This window comes from Phycodurus eques, chromosome 5 (genome assembly GCF_024500275.1).
Source record: "Phycodurus eques isolate BA_2022a chromosome 5, UOR_Pequ_1.1, whole genome shotgun sequence".
Lineage (NCBI taxonomy): Eukaryota > Metazoa > Chordata > Actinopteri > Syngnathiformes > Syngnathidae > Phycodurus > Phycodurus eques.
The window spans coordinates 30,901,053-30,923,140 of NC_084529.1; the positions used below are offsets into that span (position 1 = coordinate 30,901,053).

A 22,088-nucleotide genomic window follows, 5' to 3' on the forward strand; every position below is an offset into this window, starting at 1 on the left:
GCTGTATGAAATACTACACTGGATGGGGCCTGCCAAAAACTTTTGATATTGTATGGGGTCAGGGTGGGATCCATTTGAAACCATCAAGAACATCTCATGTTGTGTAAAGATGATTTTTTTTTCTTCAAAGAAATCATGTAACAATCTAATTCCTACAAAAAAAAAAGAGAGAAAATAACAATTCTGGAAAAAAAGTCAAATTTACTGAAATAAGTTTCCCTTAAATGTATTTATTCATTTGTGCAATCTTTGCACCCTTGCAGGGTGGGCCCTCAGCCATCTGCAAATGGACCTTGGTCTTCCTGGCCAAAATTGCAATGATGTATTAGAACTCGGTGTTACAAAAGAATGTGTTTTGCGCTCCCTGGTTCACCATGACTGTCAATCTCTTTACACAACAAATCTCCATTGTATACATTCAGACTTCGGCTGAATTCCTATTTAGTGCCCCTCATATGAAGTAAGTTATCAAAAGTCACTGACACCAGTCAACGAGTAAGAGAGTGAAATGAATTGTGTAAAAGAATCAAAACAAAACAAACAGCAGCTTTCATCATTTAGTCACAAGACTGCATGGTACTCAAGGCCAATCATAGCTCCTCAACATAGTCGCCTTGAAAATGATTTATCAGGCGGCATGAGGAGAAAGCAGTGATCTGTCATTTCTTTACTCAGGTTAGTGAACTCCCTTTCGTGCGTCTCAAAATGGAGAGCACGTCCCCGATGAAGTTTGGTGTGGGACAATGGTTTGTGCCTGCAGTGAATGTGATGAACAGATGGAAGCAGTGCAAAAGTACACACGAAAGCGTACTTGGTCCAAGTTATTTGCTCCCCCCACACACACGCACAGACAAATCACACGGTTTGTCAAGAGGTGTTGATGCCATATGTAAGAGATGATTGTAACAGTCCCATTGCATGTTTCTTCATGTGTTGTGCAACTAATAACAGTCAGGCCTCGTAAAAGTTGAGGGTTTTGCATGTAAAAACCATTGTGTGTCGACGATGGCCTTTATGGATGCGCTGACAAGCCAAGTGAATGATTGGAGGTTTTTTTAACGCCACTATTATTCATTTTTAGACTTGCCATTTTCCATGTCAAATATAAATGGGGACTTTGATTTGCCTGTGGGTGCGGGTGTAGTCTTTGAGACTGCCCTTGGTTCTCGGTACAGAAATCTGGAAATAGACAATGCCCCATGCCTTTCGAACATTAGGTTCCGGCGGACCGCTGACTAACGGAGGCTCTTTTCCAGCATCACGTGACATACTGTATTTGGTTCAGCTGTTTTTAAGCCAAACAAGTGACAGCCGCAAATACTTAGCGCAGAGAAGCCCAGACTTCCCTTTCCCCCGCCACTTCGTCTAGCTCTTCCCGGGGATCCCCTGAGGCGTTGCAGGCCAGCCGGGAGACACTTTCTCTCCAGCCTGTCCCGAGTCATCCCCGCCGGGGCTTCCTCCCAGTGGGACTTTTCCCAGTACACCTCACCAGGGAGGCCTCCAGGGGGCATCTTAATCAGATGCCCAAGCCCCCTTATCTGGCAGAGCAGCGGCTCTACTCTGAGAACCTCCGGGATGATCAAGCTTCTCACTCTCTCGTTGGGAGAGCCCGGACACCCTGCAGAGGAAACTCATTTCAGTTGCTTAGATACAGCACGGTGGACGACCGGTTAGAGCGTCTGCCTCACAGTTCTGAGGACCTGGGTTCAATTCCCGGCCCCGCCTGTGTGGAGTTTGCATGTTCTCCCCGCGCCTGCGTGGGTTTTCTCCGGTCACTCCGGGTTCCTCCCACATCCCAAAAACATGCATGCTAGGTTAAGACTCTAAAATTGCCCCTAGGTGTGAATGTGAGTGCGAATGGTTGTTTGTTTGTATGTATGTGCCCTGCGATTGGCTGGCAACCAGTTGAGGGTGTGCCCCGCCTCCTGCCCGATGACAGCTGGGATAGGCTCCGGCACTCCCGTGACCCTTGTGAGGATAAGCGGCTCAGAAAATGGATGGATGGATGGGTTGCTTGGATATGTGATCTTGTTCTTAGAATGACTAGTTAAACTTTAGTCTTGGCAAATCAACTGTTTGTGGTTCAATCACATTTCATGGTGCTTGGGGTTTCAAATCAAGACAAACAGTTCTCAAAGTCTTGCAGCTGCTTTGGTAAAGTTGGCACACTGACACAGACATCAAGGCATACATTTGGAATAGTGATGCAGAGTTTGTGAACTATCAAAACTGACATTTTAGCTTCAGTTACAAACTGAATGGAAGTTTATGGATTGCAGTACTCTCAAACGCCACATTTGAATATTAAGCAAATAGTTAATGGCTATATTTGTCCATCTGTTGATCTGCCCCAGCTTGGTCTCCCGGAGAGAGAATCCCACCTTTTGGCTGCTGTGAGTTCAAACGCAGAAAAGGACTGACGACTGTAAACCGTAAAGCAAAATTTCGAGGGGACCTGCTAATTAATTTCGGGTTCAGTAGGCATCTTCTAGTGGTTGTCACAAACACCAGGGCGGCAGGGAAGAATGCAGCTTATCAAGTTGTGTGGGAAAGTTCTGGCAACTGGGTCAGTCACGACACAGAAAACATTTGACCTCTGCCATTGCCAACAAAGGGTATATACCAAAGTATTGAGATGAACTTTTGCTATTGACCAAACAGTTATTTTCCACCATAATTTACTAATAGATTCTTTAAAAAAAAATCAGTGGCTGACTAAATACTTTTTGCCTCACTGTAGTAGTAATCATACCACACTTTACAAATCACTGTTCTAACAGGTATATTTATTACAAAGGTGTTCCAGCAAAGCAATACTGTAATTGTGTTCATTTTGTAACATCACTCATAACAGCTACAACTAACACCACCAACACTACGTGAGAAATTCAAGTAAACATCCTTTGTTGTGGTTGGACACTGAAAGAACGAGCACAGACAAGATTTTGTCAAGTAGAAAAAGCAACTTTATTTACAATTCAGACTGCTGTTCTGAAGCCCACAAATCCCCGTTTGTTTGACAAGAACTTGCTGGAAACACTTGGGGCTGAGGTGGGGGAATTTACAGGTATGACCGAGACAACACAACTGTTCAAACTGTGCGTGTTACCAGCCACCTATTTTGTCTGACTCATAATGTCACAAGCACCGCAGACAGGAAACCAACAATGTCATTTCCCCCGTTGGGTTTGTGATAAAACTCAAATCAAAACATTAAAACAGCTGCCTCACAAAATAAGATTCCGATACCACCACCACCTTGCTAATTCCCCTTTTTTCAGGTCACAAAGATCAAAGAATGTAAATGAGGGAATCGCTACGCTCCATGTGTAGCATGGACTTGAGAATGTGGGAACGATGCAAGCTGCCGATGTGTGGGGAAATGCACTTTAAGACAGCTGTGCCGTGTAAATACAGGAAGATTGTACATCTGCCATGGTGTCCGTACGCTAATCCTCGTGACATGTGTTCGCTGACTTAGTGGTGCTGCGTTGCCTCAAGGGTGACAAACTAACAATTTTCTTGCGTCACTAAGGATGTACAACACAGAGGGACACCGTTCTAATGACCCAAGGTCGGTGGCGGGCGGGGATGCCAATTGTCAGTGTAAAGATATTATATGCTATTTTAAGTGATCCGTGATTGCTGTAATTCAGTCTTCATCTGTTCATGTACAGTAAAGTTCAATGTTATGGGAAATACATTATGTATTTTTACTAAGTTTGAGCCCCGGGGAGTTTGAATTTTAATTTGAGCATCCAAACGGTCGCTCCCCCCGATGTAACGATGAAGCTTGTGGTCAGCGTTTAGAATGCGTAACGTGTGCGGATGTCCTCCAGTTTCTTGGAGACCTCAGGTGGTGTCCTGTCCAGCTCCTCTGCCACACTTTTCTGTTTGTGAGGCTCCATGCTGTTGAACTGCTCGCACAGGTCGCCGTCAATCACATTCTGCAAGCATGACAAACAAGGACAACAACGTGAGGGTGAGGTGGAAACCCCATTGATGGAGGGACAGTACTCACAAGAGTTAGGGATATTCGCCTTTCAGGTGAAATTTCGGGCCGAATTTGAAATGCACTATAACCTTAACCAGACCATCTCTAAAGAAACAAAGAGAAAGAGCTGAATGGCAAAATTCACAACAGGTGTTATTATCCATGAATGGACCAATATATTTCCCGGTTCAATTAGAATTTGAACAGTCCCGTGAATCAAGCTGTTCATATTTTGACATCAATGACAAAGAGGACACCTAAAAATTGAGCAGCAGTACCTCGACATTGCGAGGCTTTGAACAGGATGTTCTCAGAGGGACGTGGACAGTGAACTCATCAGCCATTTGGGATATTCAAAGAGACTGGAAGAGTCACAGAAAGGCATAGAAGTGGACGTCCTCGGAAATGTTACGGATTCAAGTAACCACCTGCCGTGAAATTTACCATTCAGGTCCTTGATAGAGAGCAGCGAGTTGTGAAACATTGAAAAAAAAATAATAATAATAATAATTCAACAGTCGCACATGGGAATTCAAAAGTTTTGGTCGAATTAAAATCACCTGTAAATGTTAAAAGTTACAGCGCATTTTAGGTTCATCCTGAACTTTAACCCGAAAGCCCAATATCCCTAACTTTTTCCAAGTATTGTAATGAGTTGTCATGATTATTATAATTCTCATAATTAATTCACCTTGACGGGGAAGTAGTAGGACCTAAAGCTGAGATGGTCTCTTCCACACAGTGGCGGGAACTCTGAGCGCATGTGCATCTCTAAATGTTGGAAGAAATCATGGTCCTGGACAAAGAGAAGTAAATGCAATATATGACCAAAGCACAATGAAATGATCGCGAGATGACAGGCATTTACCTCATGGGAAGTAAAGGGGACCAGAATTCCGATGCCTCCGGACAGGGTGGTGTAGACCAGTGACTCTGAACCTCCGGGGATCAGTGTGGTTTTCTGCAGGGACAAGATGGTCTCCCCCACGTGGTAGTTGACGACCACGTCAGCCTGGAAAACCACGCACAAGTGTTCATGCTGACTCAGCGCTTTGCCGGTGACACAGTCATCCGGTTGTGTGTGGTCGGCCAAAATGTGGTGGGCTAAAAAATGTAGTGCATAAATGTGTGTGTCACTGTCTGATGAAAAAATGCATCTCCACCAAGACATCATGCTTCTTCACTATTGAAACCTATTAAAGTTTTTTTTTTCTTTGTCCATGTGGCCAAGATCGGATGTCCACAGATCCGAATGTGGACAGAAACATTTGCAGATATTAAATATGGTCTCAGTAAAGTAGATTAGAGAGACCATTAAAGAAGGACAAAATCTGGGCGTACAATGTGCAAACTCAGCTTGTTTCAAGGCCATTCCCCCATGTTTCAATCAGGGCCGATTTGAAGCCTTGTCAGGCTTTATTATTTGCGTGTTATATGTTTCTTGATCATTCCAGTAATTCAAAGCACTGTATGTACTACATTGACTAATGCCGAACTCAGGCAACACAAATGTAGCCTGATTTGGACTCAACAGACACGTCGCAGACAAACGTTCAACTGTCGTGGCCGATCATTTGAGTCACAAGTCGCCGATCAAGCATCGTCACAATGTGTATTGTGACAATCAAACACTGTCGATCTCGCATCTAGGACGCCTCATGACCACGACACAAAGTCCGGTGAGTCAGAATTATTTTTGTTTTTCTGCATCGTGTGAAATGGCCTTTGTATTCCTACGATTGTTTTTAGACATAGACCAATAGTGTGACGGAGCGCCTTCAAAACGCCTGAGCTGAGAGTGCGGATGCCAGGAGCGTGTGCCATGCGCTCGTTCCTGCGGAGCCAAGCTTCGACTAACCCTAACTTGTGTCCCGCGGTCCTCCAAAGAAACAAAGAGCTGAATGGCAAAATTCACAACAGGTGTTATTATCCATGAATGGACCAATATATTTCCTGGTTCAATTAGAATTTGTATTTGAACAGTCCCTTAATCAAGCCGTTCATATTTTGACATCAAAGACAAAGACGACACCTAAAAATTGAGCAGCAGTAGCTCGTCATTGCGAGGCTTTGAACAGGATGTTCTCAGAGGGAAGTGGACAGTGAACTCATCAGCCATTTGGGATATTCAAAGAGACTGGAAGAGTCACAGAAAGGCATAGAAGTGGACGTCCTCGGAAGTTTGCGGAGCCAAGCTTCGACTAACCCTAACTTGTGTCCCGCGGTCCTGCATACACACAAACTGTTTCCCTGCTGCTAGGATCTTCCCTGAAGATTGTGTCGTCGGACGGTGCTCCTGGAGACAGGACGCGTTAATCGGGCGGGGTCTGGTTGGTGTCATACTTACTCACAGTGTGGCCACTTACCCCGGTCTCAGACACAGAACAAATTTATAACACCATGTGTGGTAACCTCACATAGCGAGGTCGTGACGACGAAAAAAAAGTCCTGTAGTCTGAGGTCGCTATAAGGCAGACATTGTGTGACCCATGTACCGCATATTTTAAACCGAGGAAGAAAAACGGAGCAGGACTGACGGGTAGTTAAAAGGGGGGGAAAAGGATGGGAGTGGGACTCTAACATTGTGGCTCAGGATTGGGAGGGAATGGGATCAATCTCTGTGGGAGGGAGCGGGAGTCAAAATGTATATTTATAGGTGAAATTCAGTTTGATAGAAGCACAACTGGAGGAACCTTTCAATCTTCAAGACATCTGAAGTGTTTTTAGTGGAATTAGGAAAGACTGATCATGTGACATTTGTGTGCAGCAACACAGATGCTCAACTTTGGTTGGAATATTCACTTTGTAGTAGTACTTTTACATAAAAACAAATTTTCCAACAGTGCTGCCTCAAGTCTGTTGTATTTAGTTAGCTACGACATTTGAAAAGTTGTAAAACATTTTTGGAGTGATGTTGACAGCCTCATCAGCCATAAACCCAAGAACGCAGGCTATCAACACTTGACACAACAAAGCAGAGTGCAAGCAACAAACACAGATGACTGATTCCCCTATCCTTCATAAGTTACAAAGGCATTTTTTCATATTCTCTTTCGTTTGTTGAAAGGAATATAGCTTGACAACAGAGCAGTCAGCTGTCCTGACTGGTGGAAACTGGGCCGAGATGAGCCCTTCTTCCTCTCAGACAACTTGCAAAAGCATTCAGCTATAGGTCATTTAGGTCTCTTAATTTAAAAAAGGTATTACAAAAGGTGATATGTTAATCAGTTTTTGTGGGGTCAGCGTTATTTTTATTAATCACATAGCCTTTTATCTATTTCAGGTATCATGTTGATGAAATAAATAGGTTGTAATAAATAAAACAAAGAAATGGTTACTTCTCAAACAAGGTACAATGTGCATCATGGTTTATTGAAACAAAATCTAATGCGCCGACTCAGCAAAATTATAGGATTAAGTTCAGAAGACATCCATCATGTGTTGGATAAAGGGAGAAATGGACGACTACCGTAATTTCTCGTGTATAATCCGCAGCCCCACCACCCACAAAAAATTGTCAAAAGTCAATAGTGCGCATTATACATAGGTGTAGGGGGAAATGAAAACGACTTTCCGATTTTACAAATGTATGCCACCATCTAGAGGTTATGAAAAAGTTGTACACTTTCATTCTAATATACCACCGCCACCTAGTGGTTATATAAAAAGGTGTAGCCTACACTTTAATCCAAATATTACAGGGGTCCATATGACTGCATATATGTTCAATTGTGCTCATAAGTTTACATACTCAGGCAGAATTTGTGAAATATATATATATATATTTTTTTTTATAAATACAACTGATGACTAAACAACAAGCATTATTAATTTATTTATGGTTATGTTTTGATTAATGATAATACTTTTCTGAAATGCTTGACAGTTCAATTTGAATTCCATTAAAATAAAATGAAATGTGTTTCGCCTGCTCCATGTTTTCTTTAAAAAACTGTACACATCATACAAATTCTGCCTGGGTAATCAAACACCTGAGCACAACTGTGTGTTTTCTCATTGACTAAATAAACGTAGGGCTGTGAATTTCAAAATAAGAGCAAGTAAATAAAAATAAAGTATTATGTGTTCAAATAAAGTGCTTAACGTCAGAATAATTTGAAAAAAACTAAAACTACAGATAATACTTCATGTTTTGATCGTATGGGTAGAAGCAAAATCATGCATTGTAAAAATGCATTATACATAGGTTGAAGGGTTTTCCAGAATTTTGAGGTCAACTTTGGGGGTGCGTATTATACATGGGTGCAAATTATACACGAGAAATTACGGAAAGTTAAAACAAATTAAATAAAATTGACCAAACAAAAAAACATGTCGTCTCCTTTTTTGTAATAATTTCCATGTACTTGTCTATTCATTTTATTTTGTAAATTAATTTATATTGTGGGGAGACTTTCTGAACACCCTGTATATCCCCTATGTGGCTTTTTACTGCCAATGTATGGGCCACAACATAAAAGTGGCCTCTACAGCTTACCTTCTGTGAGGAGCCATTGAGAAGCCCTCTGTCCCATAAGGCCTTGTTGCCTGTTGGATCCTCATCCACATCATCACTAGTGTTGGGAGGAAGACGCACCTGCAATGTAAATAATGCATGACAGGTTGTGTAAGTGGGTGAATCAAATGGGGGGGAAACAAAACATTTGTTGATTAATAATACTGTATATGTCAGAGGTACTCAAATCTTAGAGGGTCATACACTGGGGAACACATTTTTGTTAATTTAGGTCTGACAGCTCTTTTTAACAAATTTTCGGGTGCGCAATCCAAAACTGATCTCGGTTTTTCTCGATCACATCAAGTTTTTCAACAAAGTGGAACAAGAAATATATACCTATGTAAATAAAACACTAAGATGGAATAGTTACAAGCTTTGAAAAAAACAAAACAGCATAAAATGAAATAGAGCTTACAACGGTATGCCCATGGTTACAAGGTTAAGAGAAAAGCCAGCACAAGTCCTCTTAATTCCTATGTTAGCTTTCTATTTGCAGATATTGATAGTACTGACGTATTGGGAACTGCACACACCTCTCACCGCACTGTCTCGATTGTGACTGCACAAACAAGTTACCACGTAGCTTTAGATGAGTCAATTGTCATCAGCTGGCAAGTCTTACTACAGCTAATCAGTGGAATTTTGCTTATCTGGAGGGTAAGCTGTGGAGAAAAAACTTGACATGCTAAAAAAAAACTGACTGCAATTTTGGAAACAGCATGCCAATTTTAGTTTTAATCAGCATGACAATCTAACAAATTATTTTTTTCAAATTGTTCCCCAGTGAAATTTTTCAATGAGTCAAAGTTCCATTTATCGAAGTTGGTCAGGCCACATGCAAAAAATACTGTAATAATCAAAACAAAATGTATTTTTAATTCAAATCAACAACAAACTTATGAACTCAATGACGACGTAATTTAATTTTGACAAACAAACAAATTGTTGAATAAAACATGCCCCCTGTCATGAATCCAAAACATCAGAATGGGGTTAAGATTTTTTCCCCCTCCAAATATAAACAAAGAATCACAGTAAAGAAGGAAAAATGTATTGGGCTTTACACTTTGGGTGTGTGCCTGTGTGTGTGGTTTTCTGAGGAAAGAAAGGATACAGATTGTTATCATATATTTGAGTTAATTTACCTGTCAAATAGTACATTTACAAATGATATCTATGAAGAACGGTGTCAAGTGAGCAAATTGTACACAGTTGACATAATACTTTCTGTTATTATACTCTTTATTCTGAAAGACAAAGCACACCACTTCCGGTGGCGGAAATAGCTTAGTGATCGGTACGCCGAACTACCATTAATAAACTTCACATAAAACACTAAAAACGCATTCTGGTGGAACAAGTAATGGGTATTGCAAACAAGGCACTTAAAGTATATAGCCGAATGAAATTTATAATCCGGTACACATGCCAATGAGTGTGACGTCACTCCCCATGCACAAACTACGTGACCTGGACCACTCAAATGCGTACAAAAATGAACACAAAAGTAATAAATGCTTAAGGCACCTATGGTAAATTATAGAGCTGAACATATTTTCCTGAACAACAAATTTTCTACAGGCTGTCTGTGTATCGTTGGCATAGAAACAAGTCTCAGTCTACACGTGCTGACCCAATCAAAACTTAGTAAACATTTTTCATTAAGGGCACACCTGCCAAACGGCAAGCAGCCCCCTCACATACAGAATGATTGGGCTGGTTCATGCCGCACTAAGTTGATCTTTGGAAAGAGCCGTAACAGTTCCAAAAGCTAGTTTATTTTTAGCCTCGTCGCGTGTCTTTTGACGTAGTACTGTAAATATCTGACGGCCAAAGAAGTTATTGAAAAAACAAAAAACAAAAAAAAAAACATCGGCGGTGTGGGACAGACAACACGTCGGAGACAGGCAACACGTAATGCCCGAATCAGACTACAAGACACATTTCCACTGTCAGACTACAGCAATAAAATCTTGTATTCCGAATCCCGTTTTTACGATAATTGGGCTTTATCTTGTCAACTCAAATGCGACCGGATACACTCGTTACCGTGGCGACGACAACAAGAGTGGAGCGAACCGATGGTATTATAAGGACAAAATGAGGAAAAACGTGTTGGTGGTCACCGGTGCTCAGAACAGGAGAGGACGTTCGTTTAAGGCTTGCATGAGGTATGTTCACGTACTTTTAATACGATACGGTTCACAATTTCAATCAAATGTTATGTAGCCTAGCAAGCTAGCGGTACCACGAACGGTTGGAGTTAAACATGCCACCGCCTGTCGAATCATGCTCTAAAGTTTCGGTGTGGGTGAAGTAATTTAATTACAGTAAGTTAGCACCCATTATTTCTGTCATGTAATGTTGTTTTCCTGACTGATTAGAATACATGATCTAATGAGAGCAGTGATTTCAAACCTTCATGGAGGCAAGGAACATATTTTACAATTGAAAAATCTTACGGCACACCGACAAACAAAAATTTCACTAAAAGTGGATAGATTAATTACTGTATTTACTTCCTGCCATCTAATAGAAGACCATTCATTTGTTCTGCCTGTCACTATGCCTCACTTGCATAAATAGAGGAACAAAGATAAATTATTTATTGTAAATATAAGTTTTTGAACAATTAAGTACACAAGTATATACAGTAAATGAACAGGTCATTTAAATAGACACATTCCTCCATCTTGTGATCGGATCGGTGATCAGTTATAGTTTTTTTAAACTCGCTGATCGGCCCCAAAACTCCTGATTGTGTAAAGCCTACTATCGAGTGTCACTGGTATAAACCAAGGCATAGATTGCATACCCTTTGATTTGACAAATCTCAGACTGTTGTGCTATCTACCGTAATTTCTCGTGTATAATATGCAATTTTTTCCACAATATTTCATAAAGAAATCGAGGGTGCGTAATATACATATGTAGAAGGAAAATGAAAAAAAAAAAGGAGGGGGTCACACTGCATAGATGTATACCGGTACCCATGAGGTTGTGAAAAATGTATACTTTAATTTATGGGAGAAAGAACTAATGCTTAATGCTCATATTGGCTACAGTAATCCTTAACTTTGACCCAGTTAGACAAGGTCATGAGCAACCACTGTGGTATGACTGCTATGAAACATGTTCGGCTCAAGGGTGATTGCTGTCTGCCTCAAAGGTGACTGCTGCCTGTCTCTAGGGCAACAACCAATTGTGAAGATACAGACTATAAACTGTGATTTGAGTAAACGAATTGAGTCCTCACTCTCACAGTGATTAATTTCATCGACACATTCCAATATTATATGTAACGTCTAATGGAGTGTTGCACCAAGTACCGATAGCAGTATCGAACCAAGGTATTTTGACGTAAAAAATAGCACGGTACCACTTTTTATTTTTATGGTAATGGCATTAAAAAAAAAAAAAAGTAAAGAAAAAAACAGGCCAGGTTTTAAAGGCCAATCCACAAAAAGTTGACAGTCAGCCAATGACTGCCTGATAGAGAAATGAGTTAAAAAAGAAATTACCTGTGGATGGAGGGTTCTGTGTGTGCGTGCAAGACTACGCGCGAGCCGGCGGGAGGAACAAATGGCAAACTGCTGAGCTGCTGCAGAGAGCAGAATCCACTTCCTCATGGAGAAACAAGATTCAAGAAGCATTATTTGGAACTATTAACTACCACAAGCTCTTAGCGGCATTAATCATTTTGCTCTTAGCGTTAGCATCCGGAAGCACACATTAGCACGCATTAAGGCTTCTTTATACTCGCGCAGGCGGCAATCTGACGTCACTGCGGTTATCCCGCGCGCAGTTTGCCTTTATACTCAAGCGCAACTCACGCGCGCTGTTTTGAAAATGTGCTGCAGTTCTCCTCCAAGTCGCGGGTGTCGCTACGGCTGGTGTTGGCTAGGACACCAAAGGGCGGAGTTTCCTCTGCATTTTATGCCCAATTCCGGTAGCCCATTTTACTTTCCGGAACAAGGAACAAAGGAAAAACAATGGCGACCGTGGAACAGCGCCTGCTCGAACAAATGAACCTATAGATGACGCGTTTAACTATACAGTGAACCCTCGCTACTTCGCGGTTCGACTATCGCGGATTCAGTGCAATTTTGCATGCTGTTTTTTACAGCCTACGAACCCGCATTGTGTCCTAATTGACGTCGCACCTTTTTTACAGCGTACAAACCCGCATTGGCTACGGTACTGGAGACCAATATGATCTGCAAGGAGGAATGGCAGATGATCCCCAAATCCAGGTGTGAAAAACTTGTTGCATCATTCCCCAAAAGACTCATGGCTGTATTAGCTGAAAAGGATGCTTCTACTAAATACTGAGGAAAGGGTCTGAATACTTTTGGCTGTGTGATATTTCAGTTTTTCTTTTTTAATAAATCTGCAAAAATTTCAACAATACCGTAGTTTTCTGTCAATATGGGGTGATGTCAGTTTTCATTCCACTGCTTTTACTGTTTTAGATATTTGCCATTGTATCGTTTCAGTACCGGTATCAAGGTATTTTATGAAGGTATAGTATCGAAGTTACAGTTTTGGTATTGTGACACAACTAATGTTATAAATTGATATATAATACGGATACCATAATTTTCACTGCTCACCGATAATCATGACAGTGCAATTAGAGGCCCCCTGCTGGCCAGCCTCACGCTGGTGTTCGGGCAGATGGCTCCTCCAGCCTGCCGAGGAGGGCCAGCTCCACAGCGAGACCGAAGATGCCCTGTCCGCCTCAGAGGTCCTCCCACAGAGCCCGCCGCCTCATCGACAACCAACCTCACCACGGACAGGCAGTTTCTCCAGCCCGCGACCTCACCACCAAGCGAATGTTGTTGGATATAGAATACTAGTAAATTGTTTATTGCTAAGTAAGACTTATTTTCAACAATACTATTAAAACATTTTCCATCAATTTGAGTTAATTGCCGTTGAAATGGTAGAAAATCGAATCACCATCGAAATCGACACGAACGTTATCCAATTGAAGCACATTGACATAGAGCACAATATTTTTTGGAAAAAAACTAATACGGATAATACTTCTTTTTTTTAGTATGGATTCCACAATTCTGGAGTGTGTATTACAATATAAAGTAAAAGGAAAATCCAGCCGTGGAAGCGCAATTCTGGGGATGCGTATTATACGTGAGAAATATCTCTTGCATTATGCCATGCATTTTGTATGTTTTGTATTGTTGTGGGGGACCAGACAATAGAATACAGATTCCACTAGCTAGTTTGTGCACACTTGATGATGATGTGTTGCATAACCAGATACTTAACAGTCTATAGTCTAGTACTCACAATGGTAATGTTCCCAAACTTGTCCGCGGAGGCCATGGTGTCATAGTCCAGCAGGCATGCTGTCGTCACCCAACGGGGACAAGTATCGTCAGCGAAGATGATGAGCTGGTTCTCGTTACGCCTGTAGCGGACCCAGAAGAGACTCTCCTGTACATCAGAGACGACCACACGCTGGCCAATGGTGTGGATGCCAGTCACCAGATTGGGAACATGCTAAGGAGAAAACAGAGTGAATAAAGAAAACATACTGTGAACCTAAACTTAAATCTATGCATGTGTTACCAAATCTAAAGCAGTAACCTCTGTATTCTGTGTGTACAAAGGCAATGGCCTTCCAATATTAGGACAATAGTTGTGTTAGAAAGGAATGTAAAGTTTCATTTGAAGATTTGTGTCCAATAAAAACCTTTTGGCTAAATGCTGCATGACTTTGGTTTATCAATGAAATGCTTGAGAAGATGTGAGTAGCTCACTTACCTTGTTCTCACACTTGCGCAGCAGTTTCTTTTTGCCCATGTCATAAATTCTCAGGAGTTTTCCGACTCCCACCAAGGCCCGGCCCTGGAACGGAGCGATGGCCAAGGGCACATCCTCTACTGGCGTCTGTCAGAAAGTTAAGTTTTTTTTTTTTTTTTTAAAAAGGATTCTGTTGCACAGCAATTCAAAAACAATGTCTGATTTTGGTTGATTTTGTTAATTTCCAGTAATTTTTATTGATTATTTTGTCAGTTTCAAACGATTTCAAAACTTTACATATTGAGTTAAATCACACTGCATCAGTGAACACTTAGCATTGTAGGAGACCCCAGCCACCCCTCAATCAACCTCTTCTCCCATCGGTAGAAACCCGCCGCACTCAATACTATTGCTTTCATAGGTTGTATGTCATTTCTACCTTATTCACGCAGCAACGCAACAGTTCTATTATTTTTTGTAAAACTTTGTGTCACCCTTTCTCTGCATTATGGGTTATTTCAGACAGAAATGTTTTTTAGATTCTCTGCATGTCTAATATATGACAGTAAAACTGACAACAGAGCTTAAAATGCAACTACAACCCCAATTCTGGGTCAGCACGATAATTCAAATCATACACTGTGAAGGGGAAGCCCTAGACAGTCACAGCAATAAATGGTTACAGTCAAGGCGAAAACCAAACCACATTGGAATTGACACAAAAATCTAATGTAGGAACAAAAGTCCACAGCCAGGCAGTACTTTATAATCTTGATAAAGCTCTACACGGATGACATATGACAGCACAGAAATCTAATTTAAGTAAATGTACACCATTGTGGTTATTCAAAGCCACTTTTAAGTTTTCCAAACTGAATTTGTGCGCTAACAATGCAGCCATGGTTATACTTTGTACAGCTCTAAGGTGTAAGTGGCTAACACCGCAACACACTCCTGACTTATTTCCCTGTTGATCCAGACCAGAGGGCTCATTCATATCTTGATCATCCCCTCACTTTTTCATTCCATGGGAGTCTCCCAAAGAGCGAGTGTGCGGCGACCGAGGCAGGAGCATCTGTGTGTGTGTGGCGTCATCTAAACCTTAAAAGCTTCTTCATACTCGCACGGGCGGTGACATCACTGCGGCTGTCCCGTGCGTGGTTTGCCTTTATACTCGAGCGCAACCCACGCGGTTGTGAAAATGCACTGCAGTTCAACTCCAAGTCGGGGGTGTCGCTACGGCTGGTATTGGCTAGGACACCACAGGGTGGAGTTTCCTCTGCATTTTTTGGCCATTTCCGGTAGCCATTTTTACTTTCCTTTCAGTGACATGGAATAAAGCAACAACAATGGCGACTGTGGAACAGTGCCTGCTAGAACAAATGGATCTAGATAACTAGATACGTTTTATTATGTTGCAAAATCGATCAGCGTGGCGTAGATGGCATGCAGAACCAAGGGGCACGCTGAGTACGTGATGCAATGCGGGCATTGTCGGGTGCGGGAGTATAAAGAGGCCTTAAGTCTTTCCACCTTGACATGATATCAAAGCAATACCAAACTCTAAAATGAAAAATTACGTGACTTGGTCTCTCTGGATTATCAAAGTCCATTATATTTGCCCTCACAGAACTTGTAAGTGCCTTAGACAAGGTGTATGAATTGCATCCAGAACCTGTCATGGCCCCTGTGTTTCAAGTTGTTTTTCTTTGTGTTGCAGGCCAAATGTACAGTATATACAGCAGTGATTTCCAACCTTTATGGAGCAAAGGCACATATTTTACAATTGGAAAATCTCACAGCACACCAATAAACAAAAATGTCACAAGAAGTAGATGCACAGTAATTACTGTATGTACTTCCTGCCATCTAATAGAAGAGCATTTATTTGTTTTGTCTGTCACTATGGCTCACTGGCATCAATAGAGGAACAAAGATACATTATTTATTGTAATGGAATAATTTTTTGAGCAGTAAAGTAAAATTTGATAATTTCCCTCAGCACACCTGAAGATCGATCATGGCACACTGGTTGGGAATCACTGATATACAGGCATGTCAATAAATTTTAATATGGTAGAGAAGTCCATTTATTTCAGTACTCATACATTATAAAGATTCATTAAACACTGTGGGCACTTTGCTGCCTAATTTATTACTAATAATTTTCATTGTTTCTTGATTCTTTGTTACCTAATATTCTAGTTTCTAAAGAATTGAATTTGAGTATTCGCTGGCTGTAAGCTATAATCATTAAATTTATACATATTTTACAAATAATTAAATATTTCACTCCAAGTGTGTGGGGTGCATCTCTGAGTTTCACTTTTTGAATTAAACTAACTAAATAAAGATTTTGACACTAATCTAATTTATTGAGATATACCTGTATTGCATCCTTTTTTTGGTATGAGTGCATCTACGTAGCCTTAGTGTGGTTAAAAAAAGACAAGTTGACAAATCAACAATGACAATTCTAATAGCCTGAAAACTCAAATCCACCTTGTGCACAAACTCCAGCTTTTCCCCACCACCAATGAGACGGTAAGTGTAGATGAAGCCACCCCCAACTGATCTAGGGTTGAGGATCATGTCTCTGGCCACTCCCACCAGGACGTACCAGTCATCCCCTGCATTGTGGAAACGACACACTGCAACACTAGGAAAAACCATGCACAAAAAGCATGTATTCATTAAAACGGGACATGCAAATGGGGAGATTACACTCTCGGCATCATTCAGGCTTGTCTAAATAAGCCAATATAGATTTTCAGCTAAAACATCACATACCTGAATGCAGCTTCATTCTGCTCTAACTGCACCTGGTCCAGTGTTGCACCTTGAATGGGGTTGACCAGCCGCACCAGAGAAGCCCACTGCCCAGCGCCAGCTTTTGGTGAGCCAAAAATGGCTTCTGGAAGATTCTCATTGAGGAAGGCGGCTGCCATCTCAGCAGCCAGTTCTCGTTCATCCTCACCTGCAGCCTCCACCATTTCCTGCATGCACAAGAGCAACACAGAACTAAATGCTTCAGTTGGAAGCATGAGACAGTGTGAAACACACTCATGCTGGTTTAATGAACTCTGCAAAGTTAATTAAAATCACTGCGTTAGAAATGGAATATGAACTTTCAAGATGCAGCTTATTTTGAGCCTACAACAGCAGGGTACAACTCTGGCAGGCATGTGAGATGACAGGACAGTTTATAAGACTGGTGTCTTGTCTGCTACATTACCTTCTCTTATGAGAAAATAAAAATAATGTTTCTTTAAATAATTCAATCCCTCATGTGAGAAGATCCAGGGACCTGGGTCTCTCCCGGTTTAGGCTCCTTTATGTCGGCTGCAAAAAGCAGCCAGATGTGCATCTAAAACCTGCAGCCCACCTACACTATGGTGCATGACAGGTACAGCTCACACAATATGATATACAACTGTTTCAAGGATGTCACTGAAGTAATAAAAATAACTATTGAACGCAAAATATGTTCAGTCCAAATTAAAATTCTCATAAATTTAGAAAAAAACAAAAAAAACACATCCGTTCAATTAGAGACTACACTAGATACATCAGGGGTTCCTTAACACTACACTTAAGGCCTTTTCACACTGTACTTGGTTTTCTTGGTGTTCACCGCGGGGCAGAGTGCACGGACGATGGCGCTCCGGCGCAAACTTGCCCACATTTGTAAGCTGTTGCTTTGTGGCCTACCAAGAAGTTGCATGGATGATTTTCTCGCTCGCTGGTCTATTGCTGTTAGCACCCTGAAGCCGCTCCACTAACTCCTTTCAAAATCTCTTGGTATGCTGAAGCATTCACAGTTCCTTTCACTGGAGCTCAGGGGCTAAGATTTGAGATATTTCCAACTTTGAAGGAACAGTTTGGAGATGGGCCCCTTCCTGTTCCAACATGACTGTGCGTCAGTGCACAAATCAAGGTTCACAAAGACACGAATGAGAGAGTTTGATGTGGATGAATTTGACTGGCCTGCACAATCCTGACCTCAACCCAATAGAACGCTTTTGGATTAATTAGAGCGGAGACTGAGAGCCAGGCCTTCTCGTCCAACATCAGTGTGTAACGTAACAAATATGTTCCTGGAAATATGGTCGTAAATTCCCATAAACTCACTCCTAAACCTAGTTGAAAACCTTCCCACAAGAGTTTAAAACCCTCATGCATCAATCTGTACAAATTATGGCTTTTTGTTGACTTTGATGTCCTTCATCTAAGACAAAGCATTTAACTCATTCCCTGCCAATGCTGTAAAGACATCATTCAGAATCCATCTATTCCCTGCCAATAATGTCTAAAGACATCACTGGCGTTTTTTAACGTGGATGGGTGTGGGTCTTGTGCAGTTTGTGTGTGATCGTCAAGCCTCTGGATAACTGCAATAGGGAATGGCACCCTATATAGGGCAGCAACGAATGTCCCTCCCTCAGAGGAAGAAGAAGGAGGGGGCAGAGTGCAAGAGACAAGGAGAAGACAATGTATAGTGGGTACGGAAAGTTTTCAGACCCCCTTAAAATTTTCCCTCTTTGTTATATTGCAGCCATTTGTTAAAAATCACTTAAGTTCATTTTTCCCCCTCATTAAATGTACACACAGCACCCCATATTGACAGAAATTTGTTTGGGGACATTTTTGCTGATTTATGAAAAAAGAAAAACTGAAATATCACACAGCCATAAGTATTCAGACCCCTTTGCTGTGACACTCATATTTAACTCGGGTGCTGTCCATTTCTTCGGATCAAAATGGTTCTACACCTTCAACACCATTACTTCTGATCATCCTTGAGAAGGTTCTACACCTTCATTGGAGTCCAGCTGTGTTTGATTGTACTGATTGGACTCGATTAGGAAAGCCACACGCCTGTCTATAGAAGACCTTACAGCTCACAGGCCATGTCAGAGGAAATGAGAATCATGAGGTCAAATGAACTTGCCTGAAGAGCTCAGAGACGGAATTGTGGCAAGGCACAGATCTGGCCAAGGTTACAAAAAAATTCTGCTGCACTTAAGGTTACTAAGAGCAAAGTGGCCTCCATAATCCTTAAATGGAAGACGTTTGGGATGACTAGAACCCTCCCTAGAGCTGGCCATCCGGCCAAACTGAGCAATCGGGGGAGAAGAGCCTTGGTGAGAGAGGTAAAGAAGATCCCAAAGATCACTGTGGCTGAGCTCCAGAGATGCAGTCAGGAAATGGGAGAAAGTTCTAGAAAGTCAACCATCACTGCAGCCCTCCACCAGTCGGGACTTTAAGGCAGAGTGGCCCGACGGAAGCCTCTCCTCAGTGCAAGACACATGAAAGCCCGCATGCAGTTTGCTAAGAGAACACCTGAAGGGCTCCAAGATAGTCAGAAATAAGATTCTCTGGTCTGATGAGACCAAGATAGAAATTGTTGGCTTTAATTCTAAGTAGCATGTGTGGAGAAAACCACGCACTGCTCATCACCTGTCCAATACAGTCCCAACAGTGAAGCATGGTGGTGGCAGCATCATGCTGTGGGTGTGTTTTTCAGCTGCAGGGACAGGGAGACTCTACGGTCTGATGAGAAGTTGTCAATTCTAAGCGGTATGTGTGGAGAAAACAAGGCACTGCTCATCACCTGTCCAATACAGTCCCAATAGTGATGCATGCTCTGGGGGTGTTTTTCAGTTGCAGGGATAGGATGACCGGTTGGTGGGCCGAAGGTTCACCCTCAAATAAGACAACGACCCTAAGCACACAGCAACGACCCTAAGCACACAGCTAAAATAACAAAGGAGTAGCTTCAGCACAACTCCGTGACTGTTTTTGAATGGCCCAGCCAGAGCCCAGACTTAAACCCAATTGAGCATCTATGGAAAGACCTGAAAATGGCTGCCCACCATCCAACCTGACAGAACTGGAGAGGGTCTGTAAGGAAGAATGGCAGATGATCCCCAAATCCAGGTATGAAAAACTTGTTGCATCATTCCCAAAAAGACTCATGGCTGTATCAGCTCAAAAGGGTGCTTCTATAACCCCAATTCCAGTGAAGTTGGGACGTTGTGTTAAACATAAATAAAAACAGAATACAATGATTTGCAAATCATGTTCAACCTATATTTAATTGAATACACTACAACGACAAGATATTTAATGTTCAAACTGATAAACATTGTTTTTAGCAAATAATCATTAACTTGTAATTTTATGGCTGCAACACGTTCCAAAAAAGCTGGGACATGTGGCAAAAAAGACTGAGAATGTTGAGGAATGCTCATCAAACACCTGTTTGGAACATCCCACAGGTGAACAGGCTCATTGGGAACAGGTGGGTGCCATGATTGGGTATAAAAGGAGCTTCCCTGAATTGCTCAGTCATTTACAATCAAAGATGGGGTGTGAGAAAATAGTCGAACAGTTTAAGGACAATGTTCCTCAACGTACAATTGGAAGGAATTTAGGGATTTCATCATCTACGGTCCATTATATCATCAAAAGGTTCAGAGAATCTGGAGAAATCACTGCATGTAAGCGACAAGACAAAAACCAACATTGAATGCCCGTGACCTTCGATCCCTCAGGCGGCACTGCATCAAAAACCGGCATCATTGTGTAAATGATATTTCCAAGTGCTCTCCTGAACACTTCAGGAGAGCACAAGGGTTAAAATGTTAGTTGCAAAAGGTGGACCGATGTCAAATTAAACCCTATCGATCAAGAATGGGATACCACTTAAATTCATGTGAGTCAAGGCAAGTGAGTGAATACTTTTGCCAATATAGTTTATGTCTGGACATGCCTGTTATGCTTTTCTCTAAGTATTTTATAAATTGTGACGTTTGGAAAATGATAGTTGTGTGCACAAGGAAGGAGTAAATCTGTTATTTATGTACAGCAATACATAAACACGCGCGCGCACACACACGCGCGCAGTATATAGTAGTAGTCCCTTTGGCCTGAGCTGGAGAGATGATCACTTAGAGTCGAGTGGAGTTAATTTAGGTCACTATTTGCAGCCAGCCACAAGTCCTTTCACCCTAAAACAGCTGCGAATAAACAATGTGTCAACCGAGAGGAAATGGGTTTTGCAAGCTTAAGCATACTCCAGAGTCTCATGACAGCCGACCTGTTGTCTCGTCTGCCATCAGGTTATGTTACAGCCATACTTTTTATGAAGACAAATTGACCTGTCAGAGTACGATTTGCTTCTCATCACTCGTACCCCACTTTACGGTAAAATGCATTGTAAATATCTATGGGTCTGTACAACTCGATGCTACCATTATTGTTCCGTTGAGGCAGGACAAAACCTGTTTTGCAGGAAGTTCCTGGAATACTAAAAGTGGTCCACTCTTACAGGTGATACACAACTGCACCATAACAGATATCAAAATCCTGTTTTCCCAGTGGTTATTTTGCAATATTTAACTACATTTCAGTGAGTTCGAGTGTCACCAGTTGTTTGCTTTGCCCCAAGGGTTGGCTATGTTATTACTCTCTTTGCTCATTTTCCCACCATTAAAAAATTCCTTCATACCTCAGCCATCTGTTGTTTCCTTTGCGCTTTGGTCGCCTCAGTGTAGGCATTATGGTCAGTCTCAATCAAAATTAGGTTGTTGGTCTCTGGATGGATCACAAACTTCCTGGGAGTGTACTGCAGGGGAAAAGCCACCTGGTTGAAGACAGCTCCTAGTTTCTCCAAAGCCAAGATTCTGTCAGGCAAATAAATCAAAGAGAGCTGGATGATGTAAGAGCCAGATGGACACAAATCTTTCTAATACTGGCAAAGACAAGGAAATGACGGACACAAAGATAACACTCAGCAGTGGT

The 22,088-nt window shown here is 41.7% G+C and overlaps 1 protein-coding gene across 1 annotated transcript in view; it reads right to left on the bottom strand.

The window, feature by feature from the left end:
* Nucleotides 1-2,949: 2,949 nt before the first annotated feature.
* Nucleotides 2,950-22,088, bottom strand: part of sf3b3 (splicing factor 3b, subunit 3) — a 46,610-nt gene continuing 27,471 nt past the window's right edge. The window contains exons 19-27 of the mRNA XM_061676252.1: nucleotides 21,796-21,970; nucleotides 17,073-17,278; nucleotides 16,785-16,941; nucleotides 14,304-14,429; nucleotides 13,827-14,039; nucleotides 8,493-8,591; nucleotides 4,863-5,006; nucleotides 4,686-4,790; nucleotides 2,950-3,947 (exon numbers count right to left, since the gene is read on the bottom strand). Coding sequence (XP_061532236.1) covers nucleotides 3,807-3,947; nucleotides 4,686-4,790; nucleotides 4,863-5,006; nucleotides 8,493-8,591; nucleotides 13,827-14,039; nucleotides 14,304-14,429; nucleotides 16,785-16,941; nucleotides 17,073-17,278; nucleotides 21,796-21,970 — 1,366 coding nt within the window. The 3' untranslated portion in view covers nucleotides 2,950-3,806. The remainder of the gene's footprint in view (nucleotides 3,948-4,685; nucleotides 4,791-4,862; nucleotides 5,007-8,492; nucleotides 8,592-13,826; nucleotides 14,040-14,303; nucleotides 14,430-16,784; nucleotides 16,942-17,072; nucleotides 17,279-21,795; nucleotides 21,971-22,088) is intronic.